Source organism: Pristiophorus japonicus, chromosome 9 (assembly GCF_044704955.1).
Source record: "Pristiophorus japonicus isolate sPriJap1 chromosome 9, sPriJap1.hap1, whole genome shotgun sequence".
NCBI lineage: Eukaryota > Metazoa > Chordata > Chondrichthyes > Pristiophoridae > Pristiophorus > Pristiophorus japonicus.
The window spans coordinates 30,776,979-30,791,279 of record NC_091985.1 but is presented as its reverse complement, the minus strand read 5'-3'; the positions used below and the strand labels follow the sequence as shown (position 1 = coordinate 30,791,279).

Below are 14,301 nucleotides of genomic sequence, written 5' to 3'. Positions count from 1 at the left end.
CGGGCCACATAGTTCTCATGCCAAACACGAGACTCCCAAAGCAAGTGCTGTATGCGGAGCTCCTTCACAGCAAACGAGCCAAAGGTGGGCAGCGGAAACATTACAAGGACACCCTCAAAGCCTCCCTGATAAAGTGTGACATCCCCACTGACACCTGGGAGTCGCTGGCCAAAGACCGCCCTAAGTGGAGAAAGTGCATCCGGGAGTCTCAACACCGAGAGCGTGAAGAAGTCAAGCGCAGGAAGCGGAAGGAGCGTGCGGCAAACCAGTCCCACCCACTCCTTTCCTCGGCGACTGTCTGTCCCACCTGTAACAGAGTCTGTGGCTCTCGTATTGGACTGTTCAGCCACCCAAGAACTCACTTCAGGAGTGGAAGCAAGTCTTCCTTGATTCCGAGGGACTGCCTATGATGATGATGATGAAATAAAACATTTAGGAGGAAGTTCTTTACACTATGAGTGGTGAGTATGTGGAGTGGTTGAAGCAAACAGCTTTGGTGCATTTAAGGGGAGGTTTGATGCATACATGCAGGAGAATAGAGGGATACAGAGGTAGGGGAGAGGAGTATAAACACTAGCAAATACCAGTTGGGCCGAATGGCTTGTTTCTATGCTGTAAATTCTATGCAAGCCCAGTAATAGTTGCATTAAGTCCAGTTTTCCAGGAATTAGCTGCAGATTGAAGTTGTTGATCCTCTCAATAGATACCGTAATGTATCAACTACTATTTATGGAACTCCTAAAAATATCAACCAGAGTTTCACCTATTTCTTCTCTCGTTTCTTAAAGGACTCCAGGGTACAAACCATCTGGTCGAGGTGGCATATATTCTGTGTTTTTGTGGAAACGCATGCTTTATGTTCTGCATGTTATCCTGTGCCAAAATTTGTCCAGTCATCTACCTTGAAATTTGGTTCTGCAAATATTAGCATAATACATAACACATTGATTCAAAATTCTTTTCTTTCCTATTTTAATAGAGGTGTTATATAGGCAAGTTAAAATTTCCGTTATAAACAGTGGAGAAAGGGATTTCATTTGAACATGCTAATATGCAAAACAAGTTTCACAGCATTCAGTTGTGAAGAGTTTATTTCCTCGTGATCCTTTCATCCCTATCATATCCTTTAAAAAACCCATCTGCTCACTGGCACTGTCTATCTCTTTCTCTAACATGAGAGAGTATTTAAAGTGAATCCTGATCTTTCACGCTGTCACTGCCTATTTTTCTCTTGCTCCTTTTAAATATTTGTTGTGTTATTTCCAATAAACACCTACCCTAAACTCCATTTCTACCTCTCTCTCCTTCTTTACAAGCCTCCTCAAAATATATTGGTGATCATACCTTTCACATTGCCTAAAAAACTTACATTTATATAGCACCTTTCATGACCACTGGAGATCTCTAAGCGCTTTATAGCCAATGAAGTACTTTTGAAGTGCAGTCACAGTTGTAATGTAGGAAACATGGCAGCCAATTTGTGCGCAGCAAACTCCCACAAACAAATATGTTGATAATGACCAGATAATCTTTTTTTAATGTTATGTTGATTGAGGGATAAATATTGGCCAGGACACTGGAGATAACTCCCCTGCTCTTCAAAAGAGTGCCATGGGATCTTTTACGACCATATGAGAGAGCAGACATCTCATCTGAAAGACGACACCTCCGACAGTGCAGCACTCCCTCAGCACTGCACTGGAGTGTCAGCCTAGATTTATGTGTTCAAGTTCCTGGAGTGGGACTTGAACCCACAACTCCTCTCCTCTCCTATCATTACTGATTGCCAGTCTTCTCCTTTGGGGTGCTTTAGTGTGTTATGTGCACAAGTTGTTGTTTTGCTTCCAGTCTTCACAAATTTTCTTCTTCCGTCTCCTCACCTCTTGCTGGGATCCATGCATACTGGGCAACAATCAGGAGTACTCAATTTCCCTTCTCCCAACCAAGGGGCATGAGGTAGTTGTAGCCGCAGGCCTGCACCTCCTGAGACCAACTAACCCAGCACAGAGCAGAGATTAAAACTGGGTCCTTCCTGGGTCTCGATGACTCAACCATGGCCAGAAGGGTTAACTTACTTCTGTATTCCCTTGAGCATAGAAGATTAAGGGGTAATTTAATTGAGGTGTTTAAAATAATTAAAATAATGATTTGATAGGGTAGATAGTAAGAAACTATTTCTTCTGGTGGGGGAGTCCAGAACAAAGACGCATAAATTAGAGCAATGCTGTTCAAGGATGATGTGAGGAAGTATTTCTGCACATAAAGGGTACTGGAAATCTGGAACTCGCTCCCAAAAAGCTGTGGAGGATGGGTGTCAATTGAAAATTTCAAAACTGAGACCGTTAAGATTTTTGTTTGGCAAGTATATTAAAGGTTCCGGAAACAAAGTGGGTAAATGGAGTTGAGATACAGAGCAACATTAATGGGGGAACAGGCTTGAGGGGCTGAATGGCCTACTCCTGTTCCAAGCTACTCGCTGCATTAACCAGGTCAGCCATCAGGGAAGCTTACCATTAATTGCTTTAATAAAATACTCTATAATATACATACTGTTCACACTGTAAAATGTGTAAATCAAGTTTATTTGTTCTCAAAGAGTTCCATTATGAAATAAAATTACTGCCACGAACTTTACAAGCTGCCAAGGATACAGGAATAATAAATTAAGAGTACTGCCACTTAAAAAATATGCATATTCTACATCAAGATTTAAAAAAAAATTCTTGCCCCAAAGTCAGTTATTTCCCAACTAAGAAGAAATCCATACCAAGTTACAGGAGTATTAATACTACAATATGTGTATACACAGGCATGCTTGGTTCCACAGACTCTGCAGGTACTGGTTGTTAAAAGGCGATATGTTTCAGTATAGTTCCAGAAAATTGCTCACGCAGCCCTAGAAATGTGGCACTACCAGCTTTAACTTGTGTGCTTTGTCTGTGTTCCTCCATTCTGTAAATCTCATGTGATGGTACAGTACAACGATGGGGCTCTACAGCCAATTTACTGGAGCCATCAGCCAAACTTGCAAGCAATTGTATCAAAGCTGCACTTTCATTTTAAAACTGCTGCATGCACTCGAGCTCAATATAGTGTGTACTGATTCTCAGTCACATTTAGGGTTTTTTGTTATGATTGTTTTTGTTGATAATCTTGGCAGTGAAAGACAAAAAGGACAAATGAAAAAAGGAAAAATACAATCAGCACTTTGAAAAAATTCCTATTATATCTTAACTGAAACCACGGTACATACACAGTTTACAATCATGGTTAGCATGCTGCCTTTAATTTACACATGGGCTAAACACATTCACAATAATATTCTCTTACTTCCACCATTAAGAAATATATAATTTAACTAGACTGCTAATGATGAACCTATTAACATTCATTACACATGATTAGCATAAATCAGTATGGTATATGATGGACTGAGACATAGGATGAATACAAAACATTCTACGATATGGTCCATCAAACAGAAACCTGCGTGTAGTGTCCTGATACAGCTGGCACAATTCGCACTTGCTTCTTTTTCTTGTAGTAAACATAAACATGATGCAGCAAATTAATGCTCCATTTTATTTAAGAATCGGCCTCCCTGCTTTTGTTGGCCTACCTCATCACTCATCAAACTATTCAGTATATGCTCCTCAAATAAAATTAACTTTCAAAAGATCTTTTTCCAGATACAATAAAAACACAATGGAGGCCAATTTCTTCTGCATTACTGTCACATTGCTATGAAAATATATTAAAAATATACCCAAGTAAAAGAGAATTTTGAGAGGAGGGACAGGGAGGACCAGGTCTATCTCAGCTTATGTAGACCAATAAAAGTAATTCTTTAATAACCATTTGTATTTTTCAATCTAAATGTTGTAGAAAAAAACAAGTTTGTTGGCAGACTAGCTCTTCTGTTATTACCAACACGTGTCTCAAAGTTAAATGTATAGACCATCTGTGGGAGGATATCCAGAAACAGATCACACAAATTTACAGAACTCCATTTGTTTGCAATTTTGCAATCGGCTGCAACTTAGTGCTTTTTACATTTTCAAACCTTGCACTCATTTACCACCCCAAAAAGGGCTATTAGTGAGCGTTGCATTAAAGGAGCCATGTTGTGACGGGGTGCCTCAGTAATGCAGTTAAACTATTTGTTCCCTTTTTGAAAATTAGTGTAATTGGAATAAATAATAAAAATACAGGTTTGCTGCTTTCTGGGTTTGGTTAAAACTCTTGAGCCTATTTACATCCACTGTTAATTGAACAGTTTCCCTTAATGATAAAAAGTTACCTTCTCTAGATCCTACACATTGTAAAAATAGATATTACGCTGCTAATACAATACTCATGGTTAAAACTGTACAGCTGTTCTTTTGTTCTACGCTCTGGTAAAAACAACCAGCTGGGTTTGCACTGGGGCACGTGGTAACACTTGAACCTGCAGTTGGGTTGTTTAACATTGTCCGCTACAAGGGGAAAAGGGGGAATCTTCACCGCCATGCGATAAAACTACTCTCCAAGGACCAGTGAGAATAAATAAAGACAAGCTAAGCAAGACGCTCTAGCAGAAGGGAAATTAGTTGACTAGAATCTATGGGGAAATAAAGGTTTTCTTCACGGGAGTCAGCGGTCTTGACGCCCCTCTGGTGTGAAGGCAGAGTGCTGGCTTTAAGTTGGGCAGAGCACTGCGAAAAGAATAAAAACACATTTATAGCATTAAATTACATAGAATATACAGCAAAGAAACAGGCCATTTGGCCTAACCAGTTCATGCTGGCGATTATGCTCGACTTAAACCTCCTCCTATCCTTCCTCATCTAACTATCAACATAACCCTCTATTCCCTTCTCCCTCATATGCTTATCTAGCCTCCCCTTAAAATGCATCTGTACTATTTGCTTCAACCACTCCCTGTGGAAGCGAGTTCCACATTCCCACCTGTGGGGAAAAGTGTTTCTTCTGAATTTCCCATTCGATTGCTTGGTGACCATCAGATTGATGGCCTCTAGTTTTGCTCTTCCCCACATGTGGAAACACGGGGAAATTTTAACTTAAAAAAAAAACATATGTGGATTAGGAGCATGAGGGTAGTTGAATTGTTAAAAATCAGAATCCCAACTTGAACCCGCCTCTAACTTGTCCACTTCCGGGACGGGAGCCGGAACAGCAGCCAACCCGCGGCTGGGAGGTGGGACATCAATTTAAATATTTTAATAAGGCTGGAAGCCTCTTCTTTAACCTCCATTTTGTTTTTAAATTGTAGCTGGTCAGGTTTTCGGGGAGCAGTGGGAGTTCAAGGAGACGGAGCGGCAGCATTGGTGAGGCCTACAAAAGGCCCAACGTCGTCGGGGAGCAGTGGGAGTTGGAGGAGGCGGAGCGGCAGCTTTGGTGAGGTCTACAAAAGGCCAGCCGGTGCAGCTGCAGCAGGGTGAGAAGGCAAAAAAGTAGAAAGAAATCGAAAGGTGACGTCACAGCCAAGGGGGTAAGTGATTGGTGAGTAGTTTTTCTTTTTCTTTTCTTTATCAGGAAGTAACCTTTTAGCATTGTTGTTGCCAAATTAAGTTAATCTCAGGGTTAAGTCATGGCAGGAGAGCTCGAACACGTGTTATGCTCCTCCTGTGCTATGTGTGAAGTCAGGGACGCTTCCAGTGACCCTGACGACTACATTTGCAGGAAGTGCATCCGCCTGCAGCATGTGACAGACCGTGATGCTGAGGATATCGTGAATAGCACGTTTAGTGCGTTGGTCACACCGCAGGTAAAAGGTACACAGCCAGATGGGGAATGGGTGACCAACAGGAAGAGCAGTGGAAGGTAGTGTAGGGGTCCCTTGCGGTCATCTCTCTGCAAAACATATACACCGCTTTGGGTACCGTTGAGGGGGATGACTCATCAGGGGAGAGTAGCATCAGCCAAGTTCATGGCACCGTTGATGGCTCTGCTGCACAGATGGGCAGGAAAAAGAGTGGGAGAGCTATAGTGGTAGGGAATTCTCCTGTAAGGGGAATAGATAAGACGTTTCTGCGGCCGCAACCGAGACTCCAGTATGGTATGTTGCCTCCCTGGTGCAAGGGTCTTGGAGCAGGTACAGGACCTTTTGAACAGCCAGTTGTCATGGTGCATATTGGTACCAACGATATAGGTAAAAAACGGGATGAAGTCCTACAAGATGAATTTAGGGAGCTAGGAGCTAAATTAAAAAGTAGGACCTCAAAAGTAGTAATCTCAGGATTGCTACCAGTGCCACGTGCTAGTCAGAGTAGGAATCGCAGGATAGCTCAGATGAATACGTGGCTTGAGGAGTGATGCAGAAGGGAGGGATTCAAATTCCTGGGACATTGGAACCGGTTCTGGGGGAGGTGGGACCAGTACAAACCAGACGGTCTGCACCTGGGCAGGACCGGAACCAATGTCCTAGGGGGAGTGTTTGCCAGTGCTGTTGGGGAGGGGTTAAACTAATATGGCAGGGGGATGGGAACCTATGCAGGGAGCCAGGAGGGAAGTAGAATGGGGGCAGAAGCAAAAGATAGAAAGAAGAAAAGTAAAAGTGGAGGGCAGAGAAACCCAAGGCAAAAAGCAAAAAGGGCCACATTACAGCAAAATTTTAAAGGGGCAAAGGGTGTTGAAAAGACAAGCCTGAAGGCTCTGTGCCTTAATGCGAGGAATATTCGGAATAAGGTGGACGAATTAACTGCACAGATAGCAGTTAACGGATATGATGTAATTGGCATCACAGAGACATGGCTCCAGGATGACCAAGGCTGGGAACTCAACATCCAGGGGTATTCAACATTTAGGAAGGATAGAGGTGGGGTGGCGTTGCTGGTTAAAGAGAAAATTAATGCAATAGTAAGGAAGGACATTAGCTTGGATGATGTGGAATCTGTATGAGTGGAGCTACGGAATACCAAAGGGCAGAAAACGCTAGTGGGAGTTGTGTACAGACCACCAAACAGTAGTAGTGAGGTTGGAGACAGCATCAAACAAGAAATTAGGGATGCGTGCAATAAAGGTACAGCAGTTATCATGGGCGACTTTAATCTATATATTGATTGGGCTAACCAAACTGGTAGCAATGCGGTGGAGGAAGATTTCCTGGAGTGTATTAGGGATGGTTTTCGAGACCAATATGTCGAGGAACCAACTAGAGGGCTGGCCATCCTAGACTGGGTGGTGTGTAATGAGAAAGGACTAATTAGCAATCTTGTTGTGCGAGGCCCCTTGGGGAAGAGTGACCATAATATGGTAGAATTCTTTATTAAGATGGAGAGTGACACAGTTAATTCAGAGACTAGGGTCCTGAGCTTAAGGAAAGGTAACTTCGATGGTATGAGACGTGAATTGGTTAGAATAGACTGGCAAAAGATACTTAAAGGGTTGACGGTGGATAGGCAATGGCAAACATTTAAAGATCACATGGATGAACTTCAACAATTGTAAATCCCTGTCTGGAGTAAAAATAAAACGGGGAAGGTGGCTCAACTGTGGTTAACAAGGGAAATTAAGGATAGTGTTAAATCCAAGAGGCATATAAATTGGCCAGAAAAAGCTGCAAACCTGAGGACTGGGAGAATTGTTTAATACAGCAGAGGAGGACAAAGGGTTTAATTAGGAGGGGGAATATAGAGTATGAGAGGAAGCTTGCTGGGAACATAAAAACTGACTGCAAAAGCTTCTATAGGTATGTGAAGAGAAAAAGATTAGTGAAAACAAACGTAGGTCCCTTGCAGTCAGATTCAGGTGAATTTATAATGGTGAACAAAGAAATGGCGGACCAGTTAAACAAATACTTAGATTCTGTCTTCATGAAGGAAGACACAAATAACCTTCCGGAAATACTAGGGGACCGAGGGTCTACTGAGAAGGAGGAACTGAAGGCAAATTGTGTTGGGGAAATTGATGGGATTGAAGGCCGATAAATCCCTGGGGCCTGATAGTCTGCATCCCAGAGTACTTAAGGAAGTGACCCTAGAAATAGTGGATGGATTGGTGATCATTTTTCAACAATCTATCGACTCTGGATCAGATCCTATGGACTGGAGGGTAGCTAATGGAACACCACTTTTTAAAAAAGGAGAGAGAGAGAAAACGGGTAATTATAGACCGGTTAGCCTGACATCAGTAGTGGGGAAAATGTTGGAATCAATTATTAAAGATGAAATAGCAGTGCATTTGAAAAGCAGTGACAGGATCGGTCCAAGTCAGCATGGATTTATGAAAGGGAAATCATGCTTGACAAATCTTCTAGAATTTTTTGAGGATGTAACTAGTAGAGTGGACAAGGGAGAACCAGTGGATGTGGTGTATTTGGACTTTCAAAAGGCTTTTGACAAGGTCCCACACAAGAGATTGGTGTGTAAAATTAAAGCACATGGTATTGGGGGTAATGTACTGACGTGGATAGAGAACTGGTTGGCAGACAGGAAACAGAGTGTCAGGATAAACTGGTTCTTTTCAGAATGGCAGACAGTGACTAGTGGGGTGCCGCAGGGCTCAGTGCTGGGACCCCAGCTATTTACAATATACATTAATGATTTAGATGAAGGAATTGAGTGTAATATCTCCAAGTTTGCAGATGACACTAAGTTGTGTGGGTGGTGTGAGCTGTGAGGAGGACGCTAAGAGGCTGCAGGGTGACTTGGGCAGGTTAGGTGAGTGGACAAATGCTTGGCAGATGCAGTATAATGTGGATAAATGTGAGGTTATCCACTTTGGTGGCAAAAACACGAAGGCAGAATATTATCTGAATGGTGGCAGATTAGGAAAAGGGGAGGTGCAACGAGACCTGGGTGTTATGGTACATCAGTCATTGAAAGTTGGCATGCAGGTACAGCAGGCGGTGAAGGCGGCAAAGGGTATGTTGGCCTTTATAGCTAGGGGATTTGAGTATCGGAGCAGGGAGGTCTTACTGCAGTTGTACTGGACCTAGGCCAGGACTCATTTGGAATATTGTGTTCAGTTTTGGTTCCCTAATCTGAGGAAGGACGTTCTTGCTATTGAGGGAGTGCAGCGAAGGTTCACCAGACTGATTCCTGGGATGGCAGGACTGACGTATGAGGAGAGACTGGATCGACTGGTCCTTTATTCACTGGAGTTTAGAAGGACGAGAGGGGATCTCATAGAAACATATAAAATTCTGACGGGACTAGACAGGTTAGATACAGGAAGAATGTTCCCGATGTTGGGAAAGTCCAGAACCAGGGGTCACATTTAAGGATAAGGGATAAGGCATTTAGGACTGAGATGAGGAAAAACTTCTTCACTCAGAGAGTTGTTCCCTACCGCAGAGAATTGTTGATGTCAGTTCATTGGATATATTCAAGAGGGAGCTAGATATGGCCCTTATGGCCAAAGGGATCAAGGGGTATGGAGAGAAAGCAGGAAAGGGGAACTGAGGTGAATGATCAGCCATGATTTTATTGAATGGTGGTGCAGACTCGAAGGGCCGAATGGCCTACTCCAGAACCTATTTTCTATGTTTCTAAAGGAAGTAAGTGAGCACATTGCAGATGCCCCAACTATAATCTTCCAAAGTTCTCTCGATTCAGGAACTGTTCCTTTAGATTAGAAAATTGCGCATGTCAACTTTGCTATTTTAGAATGGCGAAAGAGCGAAACCAGGGAATTATAAATCAGTTAGCCTATCATCTGTTGTTGGGAAAATGCTAGAGTCTATAGTTAAGGATAGGGTGACCGAACATCTCGAACATTTTTAGTTGATCAGAAAGAGCCAGCATGGATTTATGAAAGGTCGGTCATAACTGACAAACCTTATTGAATTTTTTGAAGAGGTGACTAAAGTAGTGGACAGGGGAATGTCTATGGATGTTATTTATATGGACTTCCAGAAGGCATTTAATAAAGTCGCACATAAGAGACTGTCATCTAAGGTAGAAAATACGAAATTGAGGGCAAATTATTGACCTGGTTAGGAAATTGGCTGAGCGGCAAGAGATAGAGAGGGGGGATAATGGGCAGGTACTTAAATTGCAGGATGTGACTAGTGGTATCCCACAGGGGCGTTGGGGCCTCAACCAATCACAATCTTTATTAACAACTTAGATGATGGCATAGAAAATCAGTATCCAAATTTACCAATACCTGTATCACAAAGATAGGCAGCATTATAGGCAGTGTAGATGAAAGCACAAAATTACAAAGGGCTATTGATAGATTAAGTGAATGGGCAAAACTGTGGCAAATGGATTTCAATGTAGGCAAATGTGAGGTCATCCACTTTGAACCTAAATAGGATAGAACAGGGTAGTTTCATGAACAGGTACAGAAAATAATCAAAAAGGATAATGGAATGCTGGCCTTTATATCTAGAGAACTAGAATACAAGGGGTTACAAGTCATGCTGCAGCTGTACAAAACCTTGGTTAGACCACACCTGGAGTACTGTGGGCAGTTCTAGGCACCATATCTTAGGAAGGCCTTGGAGGGAGTGCAGCATAGGTTTACCAGAATAATACCCAGACTTCAAGGGTTAAGTTAGGAGGAGAGATTACAGAAATTAGGATTGTATTCCTAAAATTTAGAAGGTTAAGGGGTGATCTGATCGAAGTTTTCAGGAAAACAGACAGGGTAGATAGAGAGAAACTATTTCCGCTGGTTAGAGATTCTAGCTGGGGGCATGGTCTAAAAATTAGAGCCAGACCTTTCAGGAGTGAAATTAGAAAACACTTCCACACACAAAGGGTGGTAGAAGTTTGGAATTCTCTTCTGCAAACGGCAATTAATCTATTGTTAATTTTAAATCTGAAATTGATAGCATTGTGTTCACCACAGGTATTAAAGGATATGGGCCAAAGGCAGGTTTATGGAGTTAGGTCGCAGATCAGCCATGATCTCATTGAATGGTGGAATAGGCTCGAGGGGCCGAATGGACTACATCTGTTCCTATGTAAGGGCAGAGACGGGCGATGTTATGGAGGTGGAAATAGGCAGTCTTAGCTGTGTTGCAGATATGTGGTCGGAAGCTCATTTCAGGTCAAATATGACACCAGATTGCGAACAGTCTGATTCAGCCTCAGACAGGTGTTAGGGAGAGGGATGGAGTCAGTGGCTAGGGAAGGGAGTTTGTGGCGGGGACCGAAAACAATGGCTTTGGTTTTCCCAATATTTAATTGGAGAAAATTTCTGCTCCTCCAGAACTGGATGCCGAACCAGCAGTCTGACAATTTAGAGACAGTAGAGGGGTCGAGAGAGGTGGTGGTGAGGTAGAGCTGGGTGTCGTTAGTGTACATGTGGAAACTGATGTTGTGCTTTCAGATGATGTCACCAAGTGATGTAGATGAAAAATAGGAGGGACCAAGAATAGTTCATTGGGGATCTACCAAAAACAGAACATAAAGCAAGTGTCATTTGTAAAGAATCTGATCACCTTGAACACACTGCCCTTAAGTTATTTTAATAAGTACAGGTCCTTAAAATCTCATACTCATTGTGCTGATTTATTTCCAGGTTAGTTCAGAATCCTGCAGCAATTTTAGATTCTAGGCTTCAGAGTCCACATTTGGCTGTAATTCCTCTAATTAACTATCCTAATACGTCACTAGAGACTTTCAATTATTATTGCAGATGTTAACAAACCAACAGCATTTTTTGAAAGGATACGAGGTTTTCTCACATTACCAAAACCTGACTGTATTTAGTAAAGGGGGGTCTCTATCTGTACCAGATTTATGAAGATATCCACAGGGCACATGCTTCTGCTTCACATCCATAGATGTGGGAAAGAGAACTTATTTTTTGTGGAGAAAAGGAAGTCAAGTGACTGGTTACCTACATATGGTTACATAATAAAACAAACGTACTTCTACCAACAGTGCTGTGATTAGACACATCGGGCCCAAGTTTCAACTGTTGGTTAGAATGGCGCACCTCTGAGAGATGCGCTGAGTTTGTAGAATTAAAAGTGTGCCTAAAAAGTACCTCGGTATTCTGGACGGTCTTCAGGCCTCCATTCCACTCGGCGTGGCGCAGCAGGTCCAGCGGGGGGCGGAGCTACAGCCTTGCGCCGAAAAGACTGCTGGCAGCTGGGCGCGTGCGCAGTGGAGTCTGCGCATGTGCGCAGTAGCTCCTGGCTCTCCCAGTGCGTCCTGTCACCGGGCGACCCTATCCCTGGCCGAAGGGACGACGCGATGTTTGCCGTCCCTAGCCTGGGCCGAGTGGCCGGCCGCTGCCTTCCATTGCATCTGACTACTTGAAAATGTAATCAGGCAGGCAGGGCTGCGTGTGCTGCGGTGTACTGCTGGAGGGCTCCCGGTGCTCTCGAACGGATAGGTGCTGCAGAAGGTGAGGTAGGAACTTTACATTTTTTATTTATTGATTGATTGATTGATCATTTATTATTGATGATGGTTCTTTATTTTTAAAAGTGAAGGTGTTTAGTGCTCTCTCTTCCCTTCTCCGCAACTCCCCCCCCCCCCCATCCTCCTCCACCCCACCCACCAACACCATCTCTGGCTAGCTGCGCTGATTTCTTAACTCTACACAAGGTTTTTCTGAGCATACAAAAGTGGATACTTACTCCATTCTAAGTTAGTTTGGAGTAACTTTTCACAGTCTAAATTTGCAAAACAGGCTAAGTGGCTGGACATGCCCCCTTTTGAAAAAAAAACTGAACTAAAACGAAACCAAACTAACTCACTGAAACTGGAGCAAACTAAATGTGAAGAATTGCAATTTCTAGGATACTCCCAAAAAAAACTAGTTGCTCCAAAAAAATTGGAGCAAATTCAGTCAAAACTTGGGCCCATTGATTTGAAAACAAAACACAAGGTATGGTATACATTATAGAAAACAAATGAATTGGTTAAAAGGCAGTTACTAGATTTGGGGGTTGTGGTGAGGAGACAAACATGCATGAACCCCTTCATTAGCACAACCACCTTGTAATCACCCACTACAAGTAATAATCATTCCTGTTGCACCATGTTAAAAGACCAGGATACTAGTTCCTAAGAAGTGCACAAATATACATGTACTAGTTACATCAAACATCCCAGAGCCCTCTGTTCTGCAGACAATATACACAAACCTCAGTCAATCCAGCCTTTATACGAGTGCTAGCACAACAAAAAAGCAAAACAAAGAAAAGTCAGGTGACAGAGGAAAGGAAAGAAAATGTAAATTCAACAGAAATAAAAATCAAAGAGCAACAAAAAGAAAAAACCTGAAGAGAATTAAATGAACAGTTTTCTCAATCCACATCATCACACTGTTAGTAAACCGCTTTAGTTGACGTTGAGACAATTTTGTTAGCGTCATACATGGTCTTTCAATTTAAAAATGATTCCCCACTGGGGCCATGGTCAGTCTGCCCTCAACCAGAAAGGGGGACTCTGGGCTTTCCACAGCTGGCACCAAAATCATTGCTGGTCAACAGTGAGTCCACGTGCTTAGAATGTCAGCTCTTGCTCCAGACATGGGGTTGCTCAGCTCTCTAAAGCTGCATCACCCGACTGCTGAATTGACAGCAGGCCAGGGCTGTTACAACTGAATCAGACAGGCTGGGGTGTCAAACAGGCTAAGGAGTTGAATCTGCAATCTGTGAAAAGACACACTCTTACTGTCACCATATTGGATTAATCCGATATTAACTTTAACTTTAGAACTTTCATACACTTAAAATCTGAGCAATTCTGTTTAGTATTTTAGTAATGAAGTCATACCACTGTAAAGTTATGCTGCCTACAACTCCATTTAAGAATAGCTACCTGGCCAAGCGTGCATACAATCTGGATATCATGTACCTGTTACAATTTTAGGCCACTCAGCTATGTTTGCCAAAAATAGCATCCCAGAAGTTTGTAAATACTGATCTTACGTTTTAGTTTATAAATTTTGTAACTTAGTAGCATTTCTCACAAGTATTCTGGGGTGTGGAGCACTGTTGAGATGCTAAAGTAAACCTATGTTTATCCTGGCCAATTCCTTTACGACCATTGCTTGGTTATGTCCTGTGGGAAATGTTTAAATAGCCACTCCTGTTACATAAACATAATCAGTGAGGAAGTATTAAGGGGTTTAGCAGCCTTGAAAGTAGATAAATCCCCAGGCCATGATGAAATGTATCCCAGGCTGTTAAGAGAAGCAAAAGAGGAATAGCAGAGGCTCTGATCATCATTTTCCAATCCTCTCTGGCTACAGGTGTGGTGCTGGAGGACTGCTAACATTGTACCTTTGTTTAAAAAGGGAGAAAGGGATAGACCGAGTAATTACAGGCCAGTCAGCCTAACCTCAATGGTGGGAAAATTAGTGGAAAGAATTCTGAGGGACAGGATA

General features: G+C 42.6%; 1 protein-coding gene across 1 annotated transcript in view; it reads right to left on the bottom strand.

The window, feature by feature from the left end:
- Positions 1–3,204: 3,204 nt before the first annotated feature.
- LOC139273871 (fasciculation and elongation protein zeta-2-like) overlaps positions 3,205–14,301 on the bottom strand; it is a 276,060-nt gene continuing 264,963 nt past the window's right edge. Inside the window, exon 12 of the mRNA XM_070890947.1 lies at positions 3,205–4,694. Within this exon, the coding sequence (XP_070747048.1) occupies positions 4,678–4,694 (17 nt within the window). The 3' untranslated portion in view covers positions 3,205–4,677. The remainder of the gene's footprint in view (positions 4,695–14,301) is intronic.